Source organism: Diospyros lotus, chromosome 15 (genome assembly GCF_014633365.1).
Source record: "Diospyros lotus cultivar Yz01 chromosome 15, ASM1463336v1, whole genome shotgun sequence".
Classification (NCBI taxonomy): domain Eukaryota; kingdom Viridiplantae; phylum Streptophyta; class Magnoliopsida; order Ericales; family Ebenaceae; genus Diospyros; species Diospyros lotus.
The window spans coordinates 33,581,745-33,602,486 of NC_068352.1; the positions used below are offsets into that span (position 1 = coordinate 33,581,745).

Sequence of the window (20,742 nt, forward strand, 5' to 3'; positions counted from 1 at the left end):
CCTGTAGATAGAATCTTACATATTTCTTTGTACATTTGATCAATTTATCTATAATATAATAAAGACTGATTTTAACTTAGACATCAGAAAACTTATATGAAAAGATAGATACCTAAATGCCTTTTGAGTACTATTGGCTGCCTTGCATGATCTTCTATTGAAAGAAAAAATTAGAAACATTTTTGGATGAATAAACCCAATTTATTATAAAATTCACTTTAAGTATTAATATTGATTAGGCCCCCTAAAATTTGACTAATTACCCCAATTTGGGAACTCACCTAATTCTCTAGTTGCTATCCTTGAAAATGTTTGCATTTTTTTTTTTTTTTTGACTAAATGGTCATGTAATTAAAAATCAAAGTAATTTGATTTAACATATTTTTATTTATAATGTGATATTAAATAGTTAACCAACATTTTTAAATAACATTAAATGGTATATATATATATTTATTATTATTATTATTATTATTATTATTATTATTATTATTATTATTATTATTATTATGTTGAACAGATATGGAAATACTACACATTTAATGATATTTATGTATTAATTAATTTGTAGGACTAATACCATTTTGGGAAACCTAGTCAAAAACGCAATCAATCTTCCTAATTCCCCAATTGACTTTGTTAATCTTAATTAAGCGATGATAACAATGTTTTGAATACTTGGGTCAAATTGTATGATGATCAATTGCCTGAATATTCGAAGATTGAGACCTCAAACTCCGCGGAAGTAACCATGTCGATTGATATATATATTATTTATTTATTATGCATACTTCTATACAAAAAAAATATTAGATTTTGATGATGTTAAATTCTATGGATAAAATTCGAACTCATGATATCTGATGTTACTAAGATCCTAAAGGTCAGATGCTGAGCTCTTATAAGTACGAGGCTTCTGAGTATTTTTGGATGATCAAGTTAATAATTAATATTTTATAAGATAATATTTATTAAAATGAGTAAAATAAGACGGTACCAATATAAGATTGAAATATTTTTTAAATCAAAATATAAAATGGTCAAAATAAGTTTAGAAAGCATTTCAAAATTTGTATCAAATTATTTGTTAAATTTTTTGAAATATACTAGAGGAGATATTCGTCATTTTTTCTTAATTATAAAGTTCAAGATTAATTTATTTGAGATAAGAGATAAATTTATTTAAAAAATCTTAAATAAAAAGTTAAACGATTTCTTTTAAAAAAAGTTACTAGATAAATTTAATAAATATAGTAAAAATATGTTTATCTAAAGTATTTTTTATATATTTTTTAATTTATTATTAATTAACGGATACTATCTAAATAGACAAAAGGCGAAGTAATGAGTAGATACATATATTTTGGGATTACCGTTCTTGTGTAGTCTCCTGTCGTTTGTACCCTTAATTTCGACAAATAAGATAAATTGAAAGTGAGTCTTTTATCATTGTCTAGACTGAATATCGAACTCGTGACCTAACGTATTATTTATTCATCATTTGATCTATGTGTAAAAGACGAGTATACCCACGTATCTACTCTACTTTGAGAGATTAATGTTTATATAGTCCCATCCGAAATAACCAAAAGGTGAATTTTACTAAGAGCTCTTTTATGATGTGACCTTTTGATATCGCCTCTCGGGGGGGGGTCGGACGCGGTTTGTGATTTTTAAGCCATTCTAAGGGTAATATAAACCGCGGGGGAGTAGGCCATCAATGAGTCGTCAGTCAATCCACAGACTACCACGATATGTGCTGCGACTATGAGGTTAGACAAGTAGGTTTGATTATCATGTATTGTATTGTATTGTATTGGTCCCATTTGTAGGCCCAACATTTGACACCTCCTATGCTAATACCAATACCAATTGACCACCCTTTCATGTACCACTTAACAGATATTATTTCTAGTTATTGGGTTGATGCTAGAAAATACTATTATTATAATTATTAGTTTTTAAATTTGGGTTCATATATTTTTATGTTTTTTTTACATTATTATTATTTAATTTTTTATTACTTTAATTATACTCTTAGAATATATATTTTTAAATTAATTACACACCTCAATTAAAATATGTACAAGACATGTGTTGAAATGAACAAATTATTCTTTACGCGACCATTATCTTCATCATAACTTTTTTCTTCAATGGTTGGCGACGAGGTAGATGCAGGACGACGACTATGATAAAAGATGCAAAGACCGTAGTAAATTAGGGAAAACAGAGAGGTGAAAGTGTTGAGTTTGTTATAGAACACTCGATAAAAATAAAATTTATTTTAAATTTTAAATTTATATGATGCTTATATAATGGAATATAAAGATAACGATTACATTAAATATTTTATCGATGATAAGAAGATATATCGGCCTCGTTTGTGATAAAGATTCAAACTTTTTTAAAACGTGAGCTAATAATATCCCTTAAACCATAATAAATCAACGGGCATAGTGAAGTGTTTATCATAGTAGTAGGCGGCCTAATATCCGTATTCGTTACGTACGTATATGTATATATACAAACAAACATTCAGTTCTCCGAATGAGCAATGTGAATCATCGTACCTTCGTACGAGTTTCCCATGTCATGGTAACGCAGGGAAGTCGAGAGAATGAAAGAGAGAAGACAGCCGGTGAAGAAGCGAGATAATCAACGGTAGAACATATCAAAATCCAAGGAACCCAAATGGGACCACGCCCTGTTTTCGTCGATTGAATCCAACCTTTCAGGCTCTTTTCTCGTCAAATTTCTTCCTTTTGTGATCATCTCCACTCTGAACGGAGCAAGCACAGTCGGCGTCAGAAACCCAGGTTCTTCTCTTCCTCCGTTGACGTCTCCATGTTACACGTATTCACGCAGACGTTCCAGATCGTTTTTTCGATTCTGTATGGCCTCGATTTCATTTCCTTGCTTTTAAATTTCGACGGCGGTTTTGAGCTTTTAATTTGCAAGTTTTTTCGTTGGTTGGTTGGTTGGTTCGTTGTTGGTATGGCCTTCATGCATCTTTACCTAACCAGCTGTTGTTTCCTTTTTTGAATTCTTTCCAAATGTTCGGTTTTCTTTATTGAGGGATCTAACTAGAGCTTTGATTTTTTGATCCAGTTTTTTATTCGTTACGTAATTTCTTGTTCTTGTCAGTAGTTGAGAAACAGAATCTGCTCAGGAATTGAGTGACTAAACTAGGGCTTTAATGGTGGTGATCAGTAAATTGCTTATTCAGACCGTAAAAAAGAGGCGGGCTTGCTTCCTTATGTTCGTGGGATTCTATGAATGCGATTGCCAAGAACATAAACATTTTCCTTTTCTTTCTCTCTGGACCAATTCATCTTTGTCATCAATTTTCTTTACATGGCGTTTATTTCTACGTCTTATGGATAAAATATGCCATTTTAGTTTGTTTGGAGCTGTTGTCTCGTTGTGCGTTTATTTTATTACTTGTGCTTGTTGACAGGATGCCTTGATTTTGCCAAAGTAGTATGTATTAATAGTTTAATAGTATGGGGACGAAATTATATTCCTGGTTGTTTATTCAACAGATGATTCAGCGTTCAGAGTACTGATTACAGAGTTCATCCGGCAGAGACATTTGATCTGTAACCGAAAGCCTAGCGACCTCCAATACCAATTCCAAATTATAAATAGGAAACACAGTTTTGAAGTCAAGATTATGGAGAACTGGTTTTGAGTTTTTTTTTCTCTTTTTTTTTGGGGTGGGTGGAAAGTCTGGGAAGAGGTCTCAGTGATGGGGTCAATGAACGTGGAGAAGAAATGGGTATTTCCCCTTGTTATAAGCTTCCTTTTGTGCATATTCCTACTTGTGACCTCACTCAACATGGGTCTTGTGTCTTCATTATACCAGATCAATTCTATTTTCTCAATTTTCCCGCCTCAGAATTCGCTGAATAACACAATTCCCCCTTTTGCTGAAGACAAAGTTATGCACACTCCCTCCCCCCCTTCCAGTCCTCCTATTCCTCGCTTTGCTTATTTGATATCTGGGTCTAAAGGGGACCTGGAAAAGCTTTGGAGGACTCTTCAAGCAGTCTATCATCCTCTGAACCAATATGTGGTTCATCTGGACCTGGAATCACCTGCCAAGGAGAGATTGGAGCTTGCTAGCCGGGTAGATGAGGAACCAATTTTAGCTAAGGTTGGGAATGTTCATGTGATTACCAAAGCTAATATGGTCACATATAGAGGACCTACCATGGTTGCCAATACTCTTCATGCATGTGCCATCCTTCTCAAGAGAAGTAAAGATTGGGATTGGTTTATTAATCTCAGTGCTTCAGATTATCCTCTTGTGACACAAGATGGTAATATCTTCAGAGTTCTGTTCTTTATTCTATCATAAACAATATCGTTTGCAATGTATTTTATTTTCTTCAAAGCTGTTTTGTTTATTTGTGTGTTGATTTCAGATATTCTTTACACCTTCTCTGATTTAAAACGAGAGCTGAATTTCATTGAGCACACAAGCCGTCTGGGTTGGAAGGAGTAAGCTTGCTCTCTGTTCACGTGCCTCTTTTCTTTCAGTAGCTATACACTAACAAGAAACTCCCGCTATTAAATATTAATGTATTTAGCTGTGTTATCAGGAATCAGAGAGCAATGCCTTTGATTATAGACCCCGGACTCTACCAGTCAACAAAGCAAGATATAAAGTGGGTCACGCCTCGTAGAACTTTGCCTACAGCCTTTAGATTATTTACTGGTTAGTATATTTACTATTGATTATTTGATATCTCTATTAATACAATAGCATTGAACATTTGGCCTTTAGGGGTTCCCCCCACCCTACAGATGCCCCAAAAAAGGCCACAACTGAACCAATTAAATCTTTCATTACAGGTTATGTTTCCGTTAACTAAGTTGATTTGCCATTGCAATTGTCATATATATGCATCCTTCTCAAAGTTGTACATAGATGGTCCTTTCTGGGTTCCGGAGACAAAGATCTAAGCTAACATTTTAGTTGTCATTGCTTCGAGTGGCTATGGAATGCGATGGAAAAAACTTTGATAGTCCAGTTTGCAGCCTTTTTGGCTTCCAGTTACACATGTTGGTTTCAGCAATGCACTTAATTGTATGCCTCTTATCATTTTTGCTTAATACACTACCAAGCAGATTATGGTGCCCGGACTTCTTTGAGTTAATCAGCTGTGTATTAAGCAAGGTAGTAAACTAAGTTTGTTAGGTTTCTGCCGCCATGTAGTTGACTTAATAACAGATATGAAGGCACTCTTAAAATTTAAAACCATCCAATCTAAGAAATTCATGTTCTACCAAACGGTCTAGGCAGTTTAGCTAATAACTGACACATAATAATATGCTTTTTCTTTCACCTTTCCAATCTTCAGTGGGCCAATACAGGTTTCAGTTTTTGATTTTTAGTCTGTTTGATACTCTGTCTTCTCTTTCATGGGGGGTAGAGAGTTTTGGACCTTTTGATGTCCTCATTTCTTCAATGATGTGGCATGCTGAGTGAGAAATGATGATCCTTTTGAATTGTTTTCCAACTACTCACATCGGGCCCAGCACCATGTCACTTGGCCAGTGGTGCGCTAAGTAATCTCGAATGGAGATGTGGACAGGGGCTTCCCCGCGATACAAATAACCTCTGTTTTTCTAGTTATCTGATTCTGTTCCTTCCTTCTGTTTTATCTTTTGGTTACTCTTTGGACAAGTGGTTCTAGTTTCAGCTTATGTTTTAGCTGGTGAGACGTTTCCGTTTGTGAACATCTGTTAATTTGTTTCAGGTTCAGCATGGATGATCCTCTCACGTTCTTTTGTGGAATATGTTATATGGGGTTGGGATAACCTTCCAAGAGTCCTGCTCATGTACTACACAAACTTTGTTTCGTCCCCCGAAGGCTACTTTCAGACAGTTATATGCAATGCGCCGGAGTTTGTCCATACTGCTGTCAACAGCGACATGCACTACATCTCTTGGGATAACCCTCCGAAACAGCACCCTCATACCCTCTCTGTCAATGACACGGCCAAAATGATCTCGAGTGGTGCTGCCTTTGGGCGTAAATTCAGGCAGGACGACCCTGTCCTGGATGTAATAGATGAGAACTTACTCAGCCGCAAAAATGGGAGCTTCACACCGGGTGGTTGGTGCGCCGGTGAACCCCATTGTTCCAAGGTTGGAAATCCTACCAACCTTAAACCAGGTCCTGGTTCTCAAAGGCTTCGTCGTCTCATACGCAGGCTACTTGTGTCATCTCAGTATCGTGAAAACCAGTGTAAATAAACAGAGATTTCATTAGAGCATTGTTGATTGTGGGTGAAAGTGGGCAAATGGAAAAGATCGGGTTTCTTCTTTCCTTTTGGTTAATAGTAGTTTGCTATATTGCTGGCTTAGGTTCCATACATTTAAAGAATACATATAGTTTCATATTTCTTTTCTTTTCTTCCGATTATCCAGAGAATATCTTGTATGTTTCTGGTTGTGAAGATTGTCAGTATATTTTGTCCATGTTCACGTGTACAGTAGGCTTGAATTGGCTCCTATAGAGTCAGATAGGCGCCCCCCCCCCCCCATTTCTTTGTTTCATGGAGACAAAGAAGCCTTGCTGCCTCAACACTCGAAGGTTTGAACCCTTCATTTGAAATGGACTTATCACAACAAAATAAACAAGCACTCGCTTAGGAAATGAAAGCAAAAGGGAGCACAATGTTCAGAGAATAGGCTTGTGATCTGCCACTTCCTTGAGACTCTTTCACAAATCAAACCTATAATCATGAAAAGGCAACAATGCCCTTGCGATGGACACTCGCCCTCTTATTGGGAGGCAGAGGGTCAAGAAATTCATCTTGGTCTTTATATCAAGTGAAAGATAACAAATAAATGAAAGGCAACATTTACCATTTGAAATGATTCTGAACAATTTCAATACAGGATATACTGTGTAACTATTTTCACCCCTTTTCCATCTAAATTTTTATCTACATACAGTTGATCAAGGTTCATTCTCACTCTTCACATTATCCACTGCCGCTATGTTCTAATGCCAAAATTTGTTCTGCTACTATGACCTTCCATTTCCATGTATACAGCTCGCTCTCTTGGACATTAGAAACCTGGAGAAAAAAGAAGCCCCGGTTTGCAACAGTGTGCTGAAGTTATATTTTTCCCCAAATATATAACACTATTTTCTTTTGGTTTTGTCTCTAATTAATCTCTGAATGCCTCTGGAAGATCTCAACCAAATTAAACCATCTCCAAAAGTTTGATATTTCCCGTTGAATTCACAGCAACTAAGGTGGACGACTGACCACGAAAACATACCGATGAGATGAACTGTGCAGGATCATCCAGTTCATCACCAGAAACTGGGTCCACACTACTGAACTTGAATGACAATGCGGGCATTGGGAAAGCTTTGTGGTAGATGAAAACCTGTAAGATGGAGAGTGCCATAGTAGTCAGTCAAACTCAGGATAGGACAATTGACATAATGTGTAGAAGACACTATAACAGATAAAGGAAATTCAACCACATAAAAGGACACTTGATCTTGTCAGCAAGCCAAAATCAAAAACCAAATTGGAACTTTTGGATACTCAAAACAAATAAATGCTCGTCAAAAAGGTTTTGCAGCAGCACAATAAACTGTAGCTCCCCTCTCTAAAACTCTGAAAGGGAGAAAAAGAAGATCTTTTAAATCTCTTTCCAATTTTAGGTCCTAGCAGCCGACCAGATCAGCCACACAAACACAACAGCCAGAGGGATATTAGGTCTCAGGCAATAGAGGGGAATGCTTGGAAAACAACTCTCACTGGAAACAAATAGAAGACCAGATGTTTATAGCTGCAGCTTGAAGGAGGTGCGTAGTATAGATGAATTAATGGTTCACAGGTTTTGGAGGGTATTCTGGTGAAGCCTAGTAGTAATACGATTAATCATGTAATGCAATTTCTGCTGTCCGTACTCTCCAATCTATATTCTTCATATATAGGGTGAAGGCGTGTAGCAGGTGAGTGAAGGTGGGTTGGCAGCAGTCCAGAAATTGAGGTCGCCAGCAATTAAAACAAGCAATTAAATGTCATTTCCTGTTTTTGTTATCAAAATAAAGAAAACGGAAACAGAAAAAGCTACCAAATGATCCCTAAGAAACCTGAAGTTGAGCCTGAAGCATAAAATTAACCACAAACAGACTTTAAAGCTACTTCATTTCTCAACAAAAGCCATTGCTTCTCTCTTGGAAGTAAGAGGTTGACCTCTTGTGTTAATATCCTCATGGAACTAAAGATACCTATATCGACTCTAATTTGCAATGTGTTAATAACCATATAACCCTCTCAAGTTTGGCCTGGTAGTAAGGGGTTATAGCGGCCTCATCTACCACCAAGGTTCAAACCTCTCTGGGAGTGAGCCAACACACAGATTTACATTTACTAATCTAATGTGCATGGTCTGTGACTCTGTGGGCTATTGCATGTGTCCATTGAGTTTACCCAATCCACACTCAAGAGGTAGTGACTGCAAGTTCTCATTGACAGCAACAGAAGAACAAATGATAGTTTCCTCTCTTAGCTGAGCTGAACCATCTGTGAGAGCACACAGATCTCAGAAGAATAGATTTCCATCAAGAGAGCTCAAGCAGCTTTGGTTATTTTTTTATCCAACTGTATATTAGAAGGATTCTCTTGATGATGCCAACAAGGTTAGCTGGTAATGCCTCTTGCAAAAAACATAGATGGGATCTAGTAAAGGGCAGCAACCACATTGGACCCCAGCCAGTTTTTTGTTATTGAACTTGGTAATCAGTTCCAGTTGATATTCCAATGTCAGATAATGATCTCATAGAGAGACTTCCCTAACCATGTTTGACAAAGAGGAATCAGAGAGGAATTTTTACCTTGTCATGTACTCTCAATGAAATTTCAGTAAACTAGCAAAACATACATTTATTTTTGCATAATCAATAAAAGTGATGTATTAGGTACCTCATTTGTTTCTGAGCCAGTAGCAATGTATCCCTCAGACACAGATAAACCTACAAAGTTCTGAAAAAAGAAAAATTGTATCAGCAGCAAAAGATAGGTACATTTTCAAATAAAAATATACAAGCACTTCTAAAATAATCAGTATTATACAGGAATAAATCAATTATATCAACTTTCCAGTCCATTACTGGGAAGGTGTATATACTACAGGGGAGAGACAATAAATTATCTGAGCACTATGATTAGTTGTCATTCACTACAACCTTCACTTAGGGTCAACGTGAATGAGAAAATATATAAAATTTGGATGGGAACCATAAAGTTACATTCTATGAATAACGCTAAAGTATCACTAGCAATTTTTACTAATGTAAGCTTCACTCTGTAAATTGTTAATAAGTTATGAACACATCAAATCTTCTGTATATCCATATTTAGAAATACCTTCACATTCCTATGGCCTGTGAATGACTGAAGAGGACTGTCAAGAACCTGAGAAGTGCACATTGACAAATCCCAAAGCTTCAGTGTGTTATCTGTGGATGCAGAAACAAGATTTGTTGAATCTATGAACTTCACGTAGCTCACAGTTTTATTGTGTCCAATCAATGTGCATAATGGCATTCTTGAATTACGCAGATCATAGTAATAAACCCTATGATCTGCTGAACCAAATGCAAGGGAATGACCAGAATCTACAGGAAATTGAACACAGCAGACATTGGCCTTTGTTCTGATGGTGCCAACGCTTACTCCCTGCAGCAGCAGCCCATGTAAAATTAAAAAAACTTATTATGCATCCAGAAAGACTACACAGCGACGGCATCTAGATGACTATAGTACGTTTAGTTTCAAAGCTGACATCAACCAAGTGCAAAAATAAAATTGCCTGATTGATATTCCAGAGCTTAACAGAACCATCATCACTTCCGCTGGCCAACATTGTTGGATCTGCTAAAGAGAAGTCGACAGACCACACACGCTTTTCATGCTCTCTCATTTCAGTAAAAACTTGACCTCTTGTTACATCCCATACCTGAAAATATATTACATAAAGCATTTATGCCATCATAAATTAATAAATGCTTATGGATTAATGAGAAGAAAGGCTTGAACTACCTGCACCACGCCTTCAAAGTTACTAGAAGCAATCTGGCTTTTGATATAACTATTCCAACATATACAGCTTAGCTTTGACCTACTAGCCAATTCAACTACAGGATAATGGATATCACGATGTTCATTTACAATTGGGTCGTATTCAAATACTTTGATCTTCTTATTCACACCAGCCGTTGCAAAAAATTCTCCATCGCGATCAAAGCTCAAAGAACATATAAGGTTGGGAGATTTTAGAAGATCCCCTTGTTTCAAGTCTGCCTTGACTTTTAATTTACTGAAAGACAAATACTTGCACAACCCCTCAAGGAATGAATTTATCCATCCACTTTGTCTAGCTTCATTATACTGACCTCTCACAGGTAAATTATTGACTGAACTTCTTTCAGTTACAATGATAGACCCTCCACCATCACTGCTTAATGGGGATCGTCGAGTTAATGATTTCCCTGTTGGCTTAATATGCCCATGTCTTGCGGAAAAGTAAGCTGATTCCAGTCTTTTAAAGTTCTTTGACAATCGAGACCCTTTCGACAGAATACTTCCTTCATTTTCAGCTGGTCCCTCAACATTATGATCTTCATGAAGAAGATTGCCAGATTCCCCTGGATCATGACTTCTAAGCCCTGGTCTGAATCTTTTCCTAGATTTTGAGCAACTATAGTCATTATTTTCAACAACTCCCATCATAAGGAGACCAGATTCAGCATCCTTGCTCGGTTCTGGACACAAGGCTCCTCTTCTCCAAATAATTGATTGCTGATGTGTCACTTCTTCTATATCAGAAGATAAAAAGGAAATTATATCCTGCAAATTGTTTGCAGCTTCCAGTTTTCTTTGTTGTATCAGCAAGAGGAATTCCAGCAACAACTCCTGCTCCTCTATTTTCTCCCGAATCTCTATTGCTGCTTCACGTTCCTCTATATTTTCTCTTGGTTCATTCAGAAACTCACTTTGTAGCAAATCACTGTCATATAGGATAAGCAAAAATAAATGAAAAAACAGCTTGCTGTTAACCAAAGGCACAAAAGCTTGAACATGTAATTGAATAAAACTGTTGAAGTTTAACAGCATAAGATCTATATCTTTAACTTTTTAGAGCAGAATGTTTTTTTTCTTTCTGCTTTGAAAATGCTTTTCAATCCACAGGTGTCATAACCTTGATGCCAGTAAATTTTATATATCTATATAACTTTTGACTACAATTCACCTCACTAAAAGCATAATTTTAAAGGCTAGGCATACTTTACATCCATCAACTTCCAAAGCACTAATGGTAAGCTGTTTGCCATACTCAACCACACTAGTGATGGAGATCCACAAATATAAGTGACCAGCGTAGACAAGAAGGCACATCATTGTGGCCAATGGAGCAGATTACCAAAGAGCAATTTGATGCATGGCTGTGGCCACCTTGCAAATGTGCTGGACATTCCCACTGGCTGAGAAATTTATTTAAGACCATATTGCATTTTGCACTTTGTGTCAAGTGTTGCAATTAATGGACCAACAGGTGTTCCCCAGAACCATTTCTGCACTGTCTTAAAGCCTTTATGGAAAGTACCAACCCTTTCTGTTTCAATTATGAATTATGCTAAGATACCAATATCAAGTTAGTTCCAGTAGCACGTACAATTGCGAAAGGGGAAACAAATCCAATGTGGAATGAGAGAGCTAGTACTATTTAAAACACAACAAATACTATTTTTGAATAAGTCAAAGAGGAAAAACCTCAAACTAAAATGAATCATGGCAGTGGATAGAAAAGGTACAAGAAAAAGTCAAGACTATAATACAACTTGCCATAAGATTTTAAGTATATAGCCTAAGGCATCCCCTATGGACAAGGCTAACAAGAAAATTTTGAATTGTGTATATTTTATCTAAAAACAAAGAAGATACAGCGAAACAAGGTCAAATGCTTATGAAAAATTTGTATCACTGAGTTGATAAAAAAAGGTGTCCTTGTGCACAAATCTCCCAGCTCTGTGAGGGTCGTTTTTGTACACAGCCTTCCCCTTTTCGGAAAAGAGGCTATTTCCACAACTTAAAATTTGTAACCTTTTGGTGACAAAGGAGCAACCTTACTATTGCCACTAAGGCTTGCTGAAGTAAACAAAGAAAAACAAGACATTTGAGCCAAACGAGAAAAGGACACATCATCTGATATGTCTAAAGTGCAAAAGTGCAGTTTTAAGGAGGAGAAGGAGAAACTAGAGGAGCAAAGAGATGAGGCACAACAGAGGAGAACGAGAAGCAAGAGAAGAGAAGCAAAAGAGAAAGCAAATTAAAAAGATAAGGCAAAAGAGAAAATGGGAAGTCCAGAAAGAGAAGAAAAATACAGGAAATAGAGGAAGAAGGAAGAACAGGCGAGAAAGAGGGGGCAAAAAAAAGAGGGAGAGATCAAAGCTATTTCAAAATTTTTTAACTTTTATTCACCATACAACAACAACAACAACATATCCAGCCTTTATCCCACTATGTGGGGTCGGCTACATGAATTCTAGACTTCCATGTATTTCTGTCTTTTGTCATATCCTCATTTAGATCCATATATTTCATATCAAATTTTAATGTCTCTCCCAAAGTCTTCTTGGGTCTACCTCTACCTCTTTTTGTGACTAATTGTTCTATTTCATCAACTCTCCTCACAGGAGCGTCTCTTAGTCTCCTTCTCACATGACCAAACCATCTTAGTCTAGTCTCTCTCATCTTCTCCTTGATTGGCACTACTCCTACCTTATTACGAATAACTTATATTGATCCCCATCAATTATATTGATCGGCTAAACCCTTAAATAACTAGAACTCTTTCAAAAATAAGCCTATCTAATATCAAATCACTACTAGTTAAAGTCTTATCATAAAATCTGTTAAAATTGAATGTAAAAAAAATCTAATCCTCTGCAAAGTTCCTAAATAAATAAAATCCTAAGGCACATATAATTATAAAATTCCAAACAAAATAGAAGGTTTTATTTCTATCAAGCATTTTATGCAATTCTAAAATCTCTTTAAAACTGCAAAAAAAAAAAAATTATTGAACTGCTATAGACTTCCCTTATTAAACAACAAAAATATTAGGTAATTAAGTACCAACATGTACAAAAATATCAGGCAATACTAGTTTGAGAAAGCTATGATGAATGTGTAGCCATAAAAAAGACAAAATTAAAAATAAAACTATTAGTAATATAGTTGGGAGTGACAATTATTGAAGATAAAGATGTGCTGGATGCATTTAAGATGATTTGAACATATGAGACAAAGACAAATAGATCTTCCTAACTTCCTGTAATAACAGAAGTCATGAAAGAAAAAAAATGGCATGAGATAAATAACCAGTGCACTATCAGGAATCACCTCATTTTTGGTCGACTACTTGGATCAGGATGCAGTAACCATAAGCAAAATGAAGCTTCTTTTGGCCACTTCAACAGCAACTGTGGAGGAAGAACGCGATGCCTCAGACTGGACATGGCTGAACTCTTTTCTTCTCCCGAACTAAACGTGCAGAATAGCTGGTCAAAGATAAAACATTTACACCAGCTTGCTGAACATGCTTTCATAATAAAGAAACCAAGAAAAAAAATGATAAAAAAACATCACCGGACATACAATTTAAATTAATTTAGAATGTAGTAAATAAAAATTTGCAAGATGACACACCTCAAAAAGAAGGACTCCTAATCGATAAATATCAGAAGCACAAGAACTTGGATCACCAGCAACCTCTTCTGGACTAGAGTACCAATTTGTCTCCATAAGCAATATCTGTTTCATGGGAAAAAGGTGCTTCTTTTCTTCTGGTTGTTCAACATTACTGCATGCTTCCAAGGAATATTGCTTGGGGTACACAAAACTCGACTGTAAGCAACTAGTTTCAGATATTACATATGATGAATTGGTTTGATTTGTCTCAGGTTGAGAATTTTCTGTTCCAAACTGACTAGTCAATTGACGTGAATGGTCTTGTACTTGTGAAGATAATTCCTTAAACTCTGCTGTTTGGCTATTCAGCCCATCCTCCAAGGATTCTGAACCTGAATCTGAACAGGATGCGGATTCAATAAATGAAACATGGTTGAAAGAGGACATGACAAAACAGGAAGGCCGCACATTGTGAACAACAATGCCTTGTGAATGTGCCAGGTTAACTATATTTACTATTTGCGTAAATATGTGCAAGCATTCAATGGCATCCACCGCTCGTTCTGGGTTATCCAACCACTGTCTCAAGCTAACATCACTCCATTCTATGGCATGAACGGCTGTGTCGGCTGGTACCTCATCCTCACAAACTCCAGACTTCTGCCCACCAGATTCAGATGAACCCTCCATTTGTCATCCACCTATGGCCGCATGCGGGATGGGATATACGAAATGTACGAAAGGATGATCTCTTCGAGGAGTTCTAACACATTCCTCCACCGTCATTTTGAATGATCAGTCATATAGCAATGACAAACAGCATGAAAACCCCCCAAAATATCATGTCCAGAAGCTCACTTCATAGACAAACAAATGGGATATACGAAATGTACGAAAGGATGATCTCTTTGAGGAGTTCTAACACATTCCTCCACCATCGTCATTTTGAATGAATAGTCATATAGCAATGACGAACAGCATGAAAAACCCCCGGAATATCATGCCCAGAAGCTCACTTCATAGACAAAAAACTCCCTGATGGGCAAAAATAAAAATAGATGACTTCTAGGAAGCAAGTTCAGAGTTCGAGACTAAAAATTAATAGCAACAACAATAATAAAAGAACTGCACAAACAACAGAAACCGAATAGAGAAAATCTGGTGAAGCGTCAAAAAGAGGATACGGAAGCCACCCAAATGAGGAATCACGCAAAGAACAAAACATACGCACAAACCGAGAAGCATAAGCAGGAAAACGTACACACCCCTACCACTAAACAGGGAAGAGCAAAATACCGATGTATGATTGGAAAGAAGCACCCGTACCACCACCATGCGAGGAGTCTCTTCTGTTTCTGCTACGGCAAACCAGCAGCAAAGATAGGCACACAGCAGAAAAGGAATGGGTTTTCCCAGTAAAGGAAGCACCTTGGCCTCACGAAACTCCCCAAAATTTTCTTCCTCACGAGGGCCAAATATAAATAATAGTAAACGAATAAACGTTCTCCACAAAAAACATAGACTTTTGATTTGGCTTCGCAGCTCGATTACTTTATTGCCATTATCTTCTCCAACCCCCACTAGGTCCCCTTCTTATTCCAGCTGACGTACGTGGCACGTGCTCGTCCTCCAATCCTACTTCCTCTGAGAGCAGAGACAAAACCGTAAATTCCATCGTCCAGCATCGATCAAGTTTTTCAAAAGGGCAAAATATATATATATATACAAAGAAACAGGAACACCCGACTTTATCTTTTTTTAATTAAGGGATCTTAAACTCCAAGTTCCAACGAGGAATCCAGTATTGATTAAACAAAACAAATCAAACTAATTGAGAGTTATGTTAAACTAATCTAATCACAAGAAAGTACAACTGTACATGCAATGCCAATGCGTCACTAACACTTAAGAAATATCGGCCGCGTCTTCTTCGTCCAGTGGAAAGCAAAAAACCCTACAAGTGAAGAGAACAAAGAGTCTTATCACATTAACAGATAAATAAACAGAAAAGAAGAGTACGTTCCTGGCTCGATCGGAAGATCGAACATTGCCCTAACCTTTCAGAGCCGGATATGGCACAAGAATAGGAAAGAGAAGGTGAAAAAAAGCAATTGTTCATCAAATTATCTCTTCATTGAGCTGAACGACTCAGGCTGGCTCAACGAAAGCAGCGATCTTGGAAACTAACCGCGATGGACAACACCGTGTGCCGATGTCAAGCAAGATTGAGGCATACCAAATAATTCATACATACATATATATATATATATAGAGAGAGAGAGAGAGAGAGCGACAGAGAAGAGAGAAGAGAGAGAGGGAGAGAGGGGTCAATGGGTTTCCGAAAATAATATTATTTAGATATTTATTTGTGATATTTTCAATGATGTTTATTTATTAATATATTATTATTTTATATTATCATTTAAAATGTTGATTGAATGTTCACCGTCTTACATAAAATTTTAACTTTAATTAAAGATTACTAATAATAAAGATAGTCACAAAATAATGATTAAATAATAATATAAATTAATATTATTTTTAAATATAATATATTTTTTATCGATGTTTGAAATTAATCGATCGTAATTCTTAGATCCGCAATGAGAGAATAAGCCCAAACACCAAAATGAGGAACAAAATAGAAGCAAAGATAAACGGTACGTAAGGAATTTTTGCATGGTTCGATCATAACGATGCCTACTTCACTCATGTTTTTTGGGTATTCTAGTAGAGTAACAATTTTTTATTGTTATTGTTCCCCCTTTAGAATGGCATTTTCGACCCCTATTTATAGTGAATGGTGTTTATAGTTGCATAAAATACAAAAATATAAAGATGACATTATGGGAGGACAATGTGTCTTTATCATCTCCATAAAATCGAGAGGAAACTCTTCATTATCAGTGATTTGAGATACCTTAGATGAAGTAGATGGGTCCTTATCTCCAATTGTTCCGCAATCTTATTATTTTGCGAGCTAAATAGTTTGACCGGCGAACTGAACGATTAAACCAGCAAGCTAGAACCATTGCTAAGAGCTCGTTGAGTATATCGCTAGGAGCTCACTTGGTTTCGCAATCTGAACTTGGGTTTCAACGACGTGTGACCTTATTCTGATGAGCTCGGGTCTATTAGAATTCAAGTAATTGAGGGCAATTTAGCCTATCCCATAAGAAGTAGCGCGAAAAATGCCTATAATATTTTTTATTTTATTTTATTTTTTAAATAAATATATTAATTAATAATAAATATGTCATATTTTTAATATTGAATTATTTGAATGTTAAATATTTTTATTGATTAATAGTAAGTATATTTATTTTTAAATATTATTTTATAATATTGACCATTATCCTTGAAGTATTTATAGATATTTTGGGATTTTATTATAAGATGTATGGTACGTAGTTGCTGTTGTTGCCACTGGCAGGCAAGCAAGAATAAGAATAATAAATGAGGGTTGGAAGTGCAAATACGTGGTACTATAACTATGATTGCGATCGGAATAAGTAACAGGTGGCACACGGCCCAACGTTGGAATCTTTGTGCACACACAGCTGTCAATCCAATTAGATGGGAAGGAGGGAAATTATTTGGCTTGTAAGGAAGGGAGGGTGAGCCGCATTTCAATTACATGGAATTACATAAATTGAACAAAATTATTACGTTAATTTACATAATAATTATTTAACGTAAATATTTTAAGAGAAAAGCGTAGGTCCCATGGGAGTAGTGGGCTGCGGGCATATACACCCCCTTCTATTAATCTGTGTCAGACGTAGATAATAAATCAATTTTCCTAAATTAAATTGGTTAAATTTAGTAATTTGATTCGATTTAATTTATAGAATTGTTTAATTTAAATAATTAATTTGATTCGATTCAATTTTTATTTAAAAAATTAAAATAATTAAATTGATAGAATCATTCTAAAATAGTGTTATTTTTATCGAATTAATTAATTCACCCGTTAATAAAACGTTGTTGCGTTTTAATTTAATTAGACAGAGAATTAGAGAAGCAAGGTATTGTAGCATTGTCACACTGTCATCCCCTTTCTCTTTTGACAACCGGAGCCTTCCCTTTCCCCTTTGCCTCTAACCCTTTGTGGACAGACTTGTCGATTTCTTTGTTAGTTTCTTATCCGTTTTGCGACGGATAAACTTGTCATTTGCCTTTAACGCTCTATCGACATCTTTTTCAATTGTCAATTTTTTATCCAGATTCGCAACACTCGTTTTGTTTTTTTGGTTTTCATTCTCTCATCTCGACTTATTGTCACCAATGCAATGACTTGACCTGACCTTTCCCGTACATCTTTGCCTTCGACTCTCTGCAGCTTTGCCTCTCTAACTTTGAGTCTCTAGTCTCCAACAACCAGTTTACCATCCTTCGCAACTCGTCTTCCTATTCATTTGTCTTTACCGACATCTTATTCAACTTTTCTTCTTTTTTCGTCTTCTATCTTCGATTTTTGTTTATCGCTGTCTTTTTTGTCTTATTTCATTCTTCGTCCTTCTTCATCATCAATTTTTGGGTTAACCGATTGAATATAATTATATTTTAATTTATTCGATCTGTTCGATTAATTAGTGAAATAATTTGATCGATTATATTCAATTTGTTGCTTTAAATCGATCTATTCGGTTTGAACAATTCCACCAGTTCAGTAACCAAACTGAATGAATGCTCACCCCTATATTTAACGGCTTCAATATCATCTTAGTTGATATTCTTATAAATATTTTGTGTATTTATATTATATATAATATAAAACTAAAATTATTTTTAATTTGAATTATATTTATTTTTTATAATTTGAGATCGATAGGAAATGTTTTAAATTTCATTTAATAATATGTATAATAACAAGGAATTATAGGAGTATTTAAAATATTTTATAACTTGAACTGTAAAAAATAAGTAGAATTCAAATTAAAAATAATCAACTTCATAATATAAAATATTATTCGATATCAAACTTAAATGTCTACGGAGACAGAGCAAAAGAACGACCTAAGAAGTGCTATATCTGACTTTGATTTTATTTTTTTCACTTGTCGTTGCCATATATTCCTACCTATCTCCATCAAACCTTCATTCATTTTATGCTTGGTAGTTTTCCATCTAGTACATTATATTCGTCTTTCGTTTTATTGGTCTCACTCAATACATGTTTTTTAAGGGACAAAAGGTTTATATGAGGCTAGAATAAATGGACGTAGGTTTAAGCTCAACTGGCAAAGTACTAGTGCAAGACTTGGACTCATCTTTATTTTTTCACGAATCATGCTAGATGTACAACCATTTTGTACATCTTGGACTACATAAGAGGGTATTATGACTAAAATACCCTGCGCCTCACATGCACCTCTATACGCTTCATGGGGGGCTTTTTTATCATTGGTACACCTTTATGTAGCCCAAAAAATACATAAAAATATACCAATAACATTTTTCTTTTTTCACCTAGTGGGCCACTGTCATGGTTTCGTAATACAATAAACCAAATTCTAGGTACAGAAAAAATGAAGGTTCCATTCTTTTACCTTTATCTCCATCTATGCCCAATATGTCTTTGATCAAAGGACAGAGCCAAGTAAGGCCCAGCGGGGGCAACTGCCCTCGCTGGGCCCAATTTCTTTTTTTGATTTTATATTATTTTTAATCAAGTCTAACTCCCAAAATCAATTCAAAATTATTGTATTAAAGGTTAGCCTAAATAGGTTAAATGGTCCGAATCCATTTCATTTTCAAATTTATCCTATTTCTTGTTTTTTTTCCTAATATCCACCCAATTTTCTTTCTTTCGGTTGCTACTGTTACAGTTAAAAGATTATTTTTTATAAAGAACATTGTGAATAATCAATTACGTAATATGATTGAAGATTAATTGATGAATGATAGCTTAGTTGTGTATGTTGAAAATAATGTATTTACTAAAATTGATAATAAAGTCATTATACGACATTATCAAATTATAAAAAATTGTAAGGAATAATTGTAAAAAAAAAAAAAAAATTTAATATTATCATTATTGTCTTATTTTTGAAATTATATTTTTTGTATTTAAGTTCGATCCCACTTAATCAAAATACTAACTTTGTCCTTACCTTTGATCAAAGTTCTAAGTAGTATGTGTGACACATTTGACATTTAATTGTTGAAAGGCTCACATATGCAAGAAATGTGTATTTGAAAGGGATGAGAGGATGTGAGGTTGAGCACTTTTTTATACATATGGAGAGTTTGTTAGATATAAGCCCTTAAAGACCAGTTCTAGTAATTACATACATGAGTTTGATCTTGTAACTCTTTAAATTCAATTTAATGATAAGTTTATATTTTATTTAAATTACAATATGGTTTAAATTAAACATATATATATATATCATTTAGTATAATAAGGAGTTGATATCATTTTTAAGTGTTAAGAATATGTGTGACAGATAATTCATAGTTCATTATACTATAAACATGTTCCTGGCTATAGAGTTCATAATCTAGATATTAGCAACTTGCAAATGCTAGCACATCATCTTCCTCTTTGTTCAGTATAAGACACTGAAAGATAATATTGGTGTGTCTCATGCCATTATGTATAAGATATCAAGAGAAGATGAGTAGGTGCTCGTTAAAGGAATGAGTTCACTGAACGTGACTGTTAACATTGAATCACGTGGGTTTTATCTCACGGGTCAATGATTCAATGTTAACTACGAATGTACAACTAGTTCTTAGACTTGAGATGACATGGATATCTGTGCATTTGTGGATTAAGTTATCAGAAATACTATATGATTGTTCTAATCAGGGACGATCATGTGTATCTATGTGCCCAGTTTAGTAATACATGAGGTATGTGTGCATCAGATATGTAATCTATCACCTCGAGATTTATGATGAGAATATCCTATGCGATCTAGTAATCACTTTACGATAAATCCTTGACCGAGATAATATGACAATGGAATGTGTGTTCCATAATGGTTGTGTCATATT

The 20,742-nt window shown here is 35.3% G+C and overlaps 2 protein-coding genes across 5 annotated transcripts; one reads left to right on the forward strand and one right to left on the reverse strand.

Annotated features, from left to right (window-relative positions):
- The first annotated feature begins 2,539 nt into the window (after nt 1-2,539).
- Nucleotides 2,540-6,423, forward strand: LOC127791888 (beta-glucuronosyltransferase GlcAT14B-like). Of its 2 annotated transcripts, none has more exons than XM_052322052.1 (5): nt 2,540-2,894; nt 3,546-4,325; nt 4,431-4,506; nt 4,608-4,723; nt 5,769-6,423. In XM_052322052.1, the coding sequence occupies exons 2-5, from the start codon at nt 3,752-3,754 to the stop codon at nt 6,266-6,268; spliced, it is 1,266 nt and encodes a 421-aa protein (XP_052178012.1). In that variant the 5' UTR covers nt 2,540-2,894; nt 3,546-3,751; the 3' UTR covers nt 6,269-6,423. The 2 variants fall into 2 exon arrangements, with proteins under 2 accessions (XP_052178012.1, XP_052178011.1); XM_052322051.1 differs by having other exon boundaries at nt 2,540-2,819.
- A 439-nt stretch (nt 6,424-6,862) lies between these two features.
- Nucleotides 6,863-16,038, reverse strand: LOC127791886 (protein SPA1-RELATED 4). 3 transcript variants are annotated; one of them, XM_052322050.1, is made up of 12 exons: nt 15,795-16,038; nt 15,643-15,691; nt 15,034-15,381; nt 13,756-14,772; nt 13,450-13,607; nt 10,087-11,053; nt 9,857-10,003; nt 9,556-9,723; nt 9,412-9,459; nt 8,968-9,027; nt 7,307-7,417; nt 6,863-7,098 (listed from the first exon to the last, which is right to left on the reverse strand). In XM_052322050.1, exons 4-12 carry the CDS (start codon nt 14,425-14,427, stop codon nt 7,003-7,005), a joined length of 2,427 nt encoding a protein of 808 aa, XP_052178010.1. In that variant the 5' UTR covers nt 14,428-14,772; nt 15,034-15,381; nt 15,643-15,691; nt 15,795-16,038; the 3' UTR covers nt 6,863-7,002. The 3 variants fall into 3 exon arrangements, with proteins under 3 accessions (XP_052178010.1, XP_052178008.1, XP_052178009.1); XM_052322048.1 differs by having other exon boundaries at nt 9,412-9,723; nt 15,641-15,691; nt 15,795-16,037; XM_052322049.1 differs by having other exon boundaries at nt 6,863-7,417; nt 9,412-9,723; nt 15,795-16,035.
- Between the last annotated feature and the right edge of the window lie 4,704 nt (nt 16,039-20,742).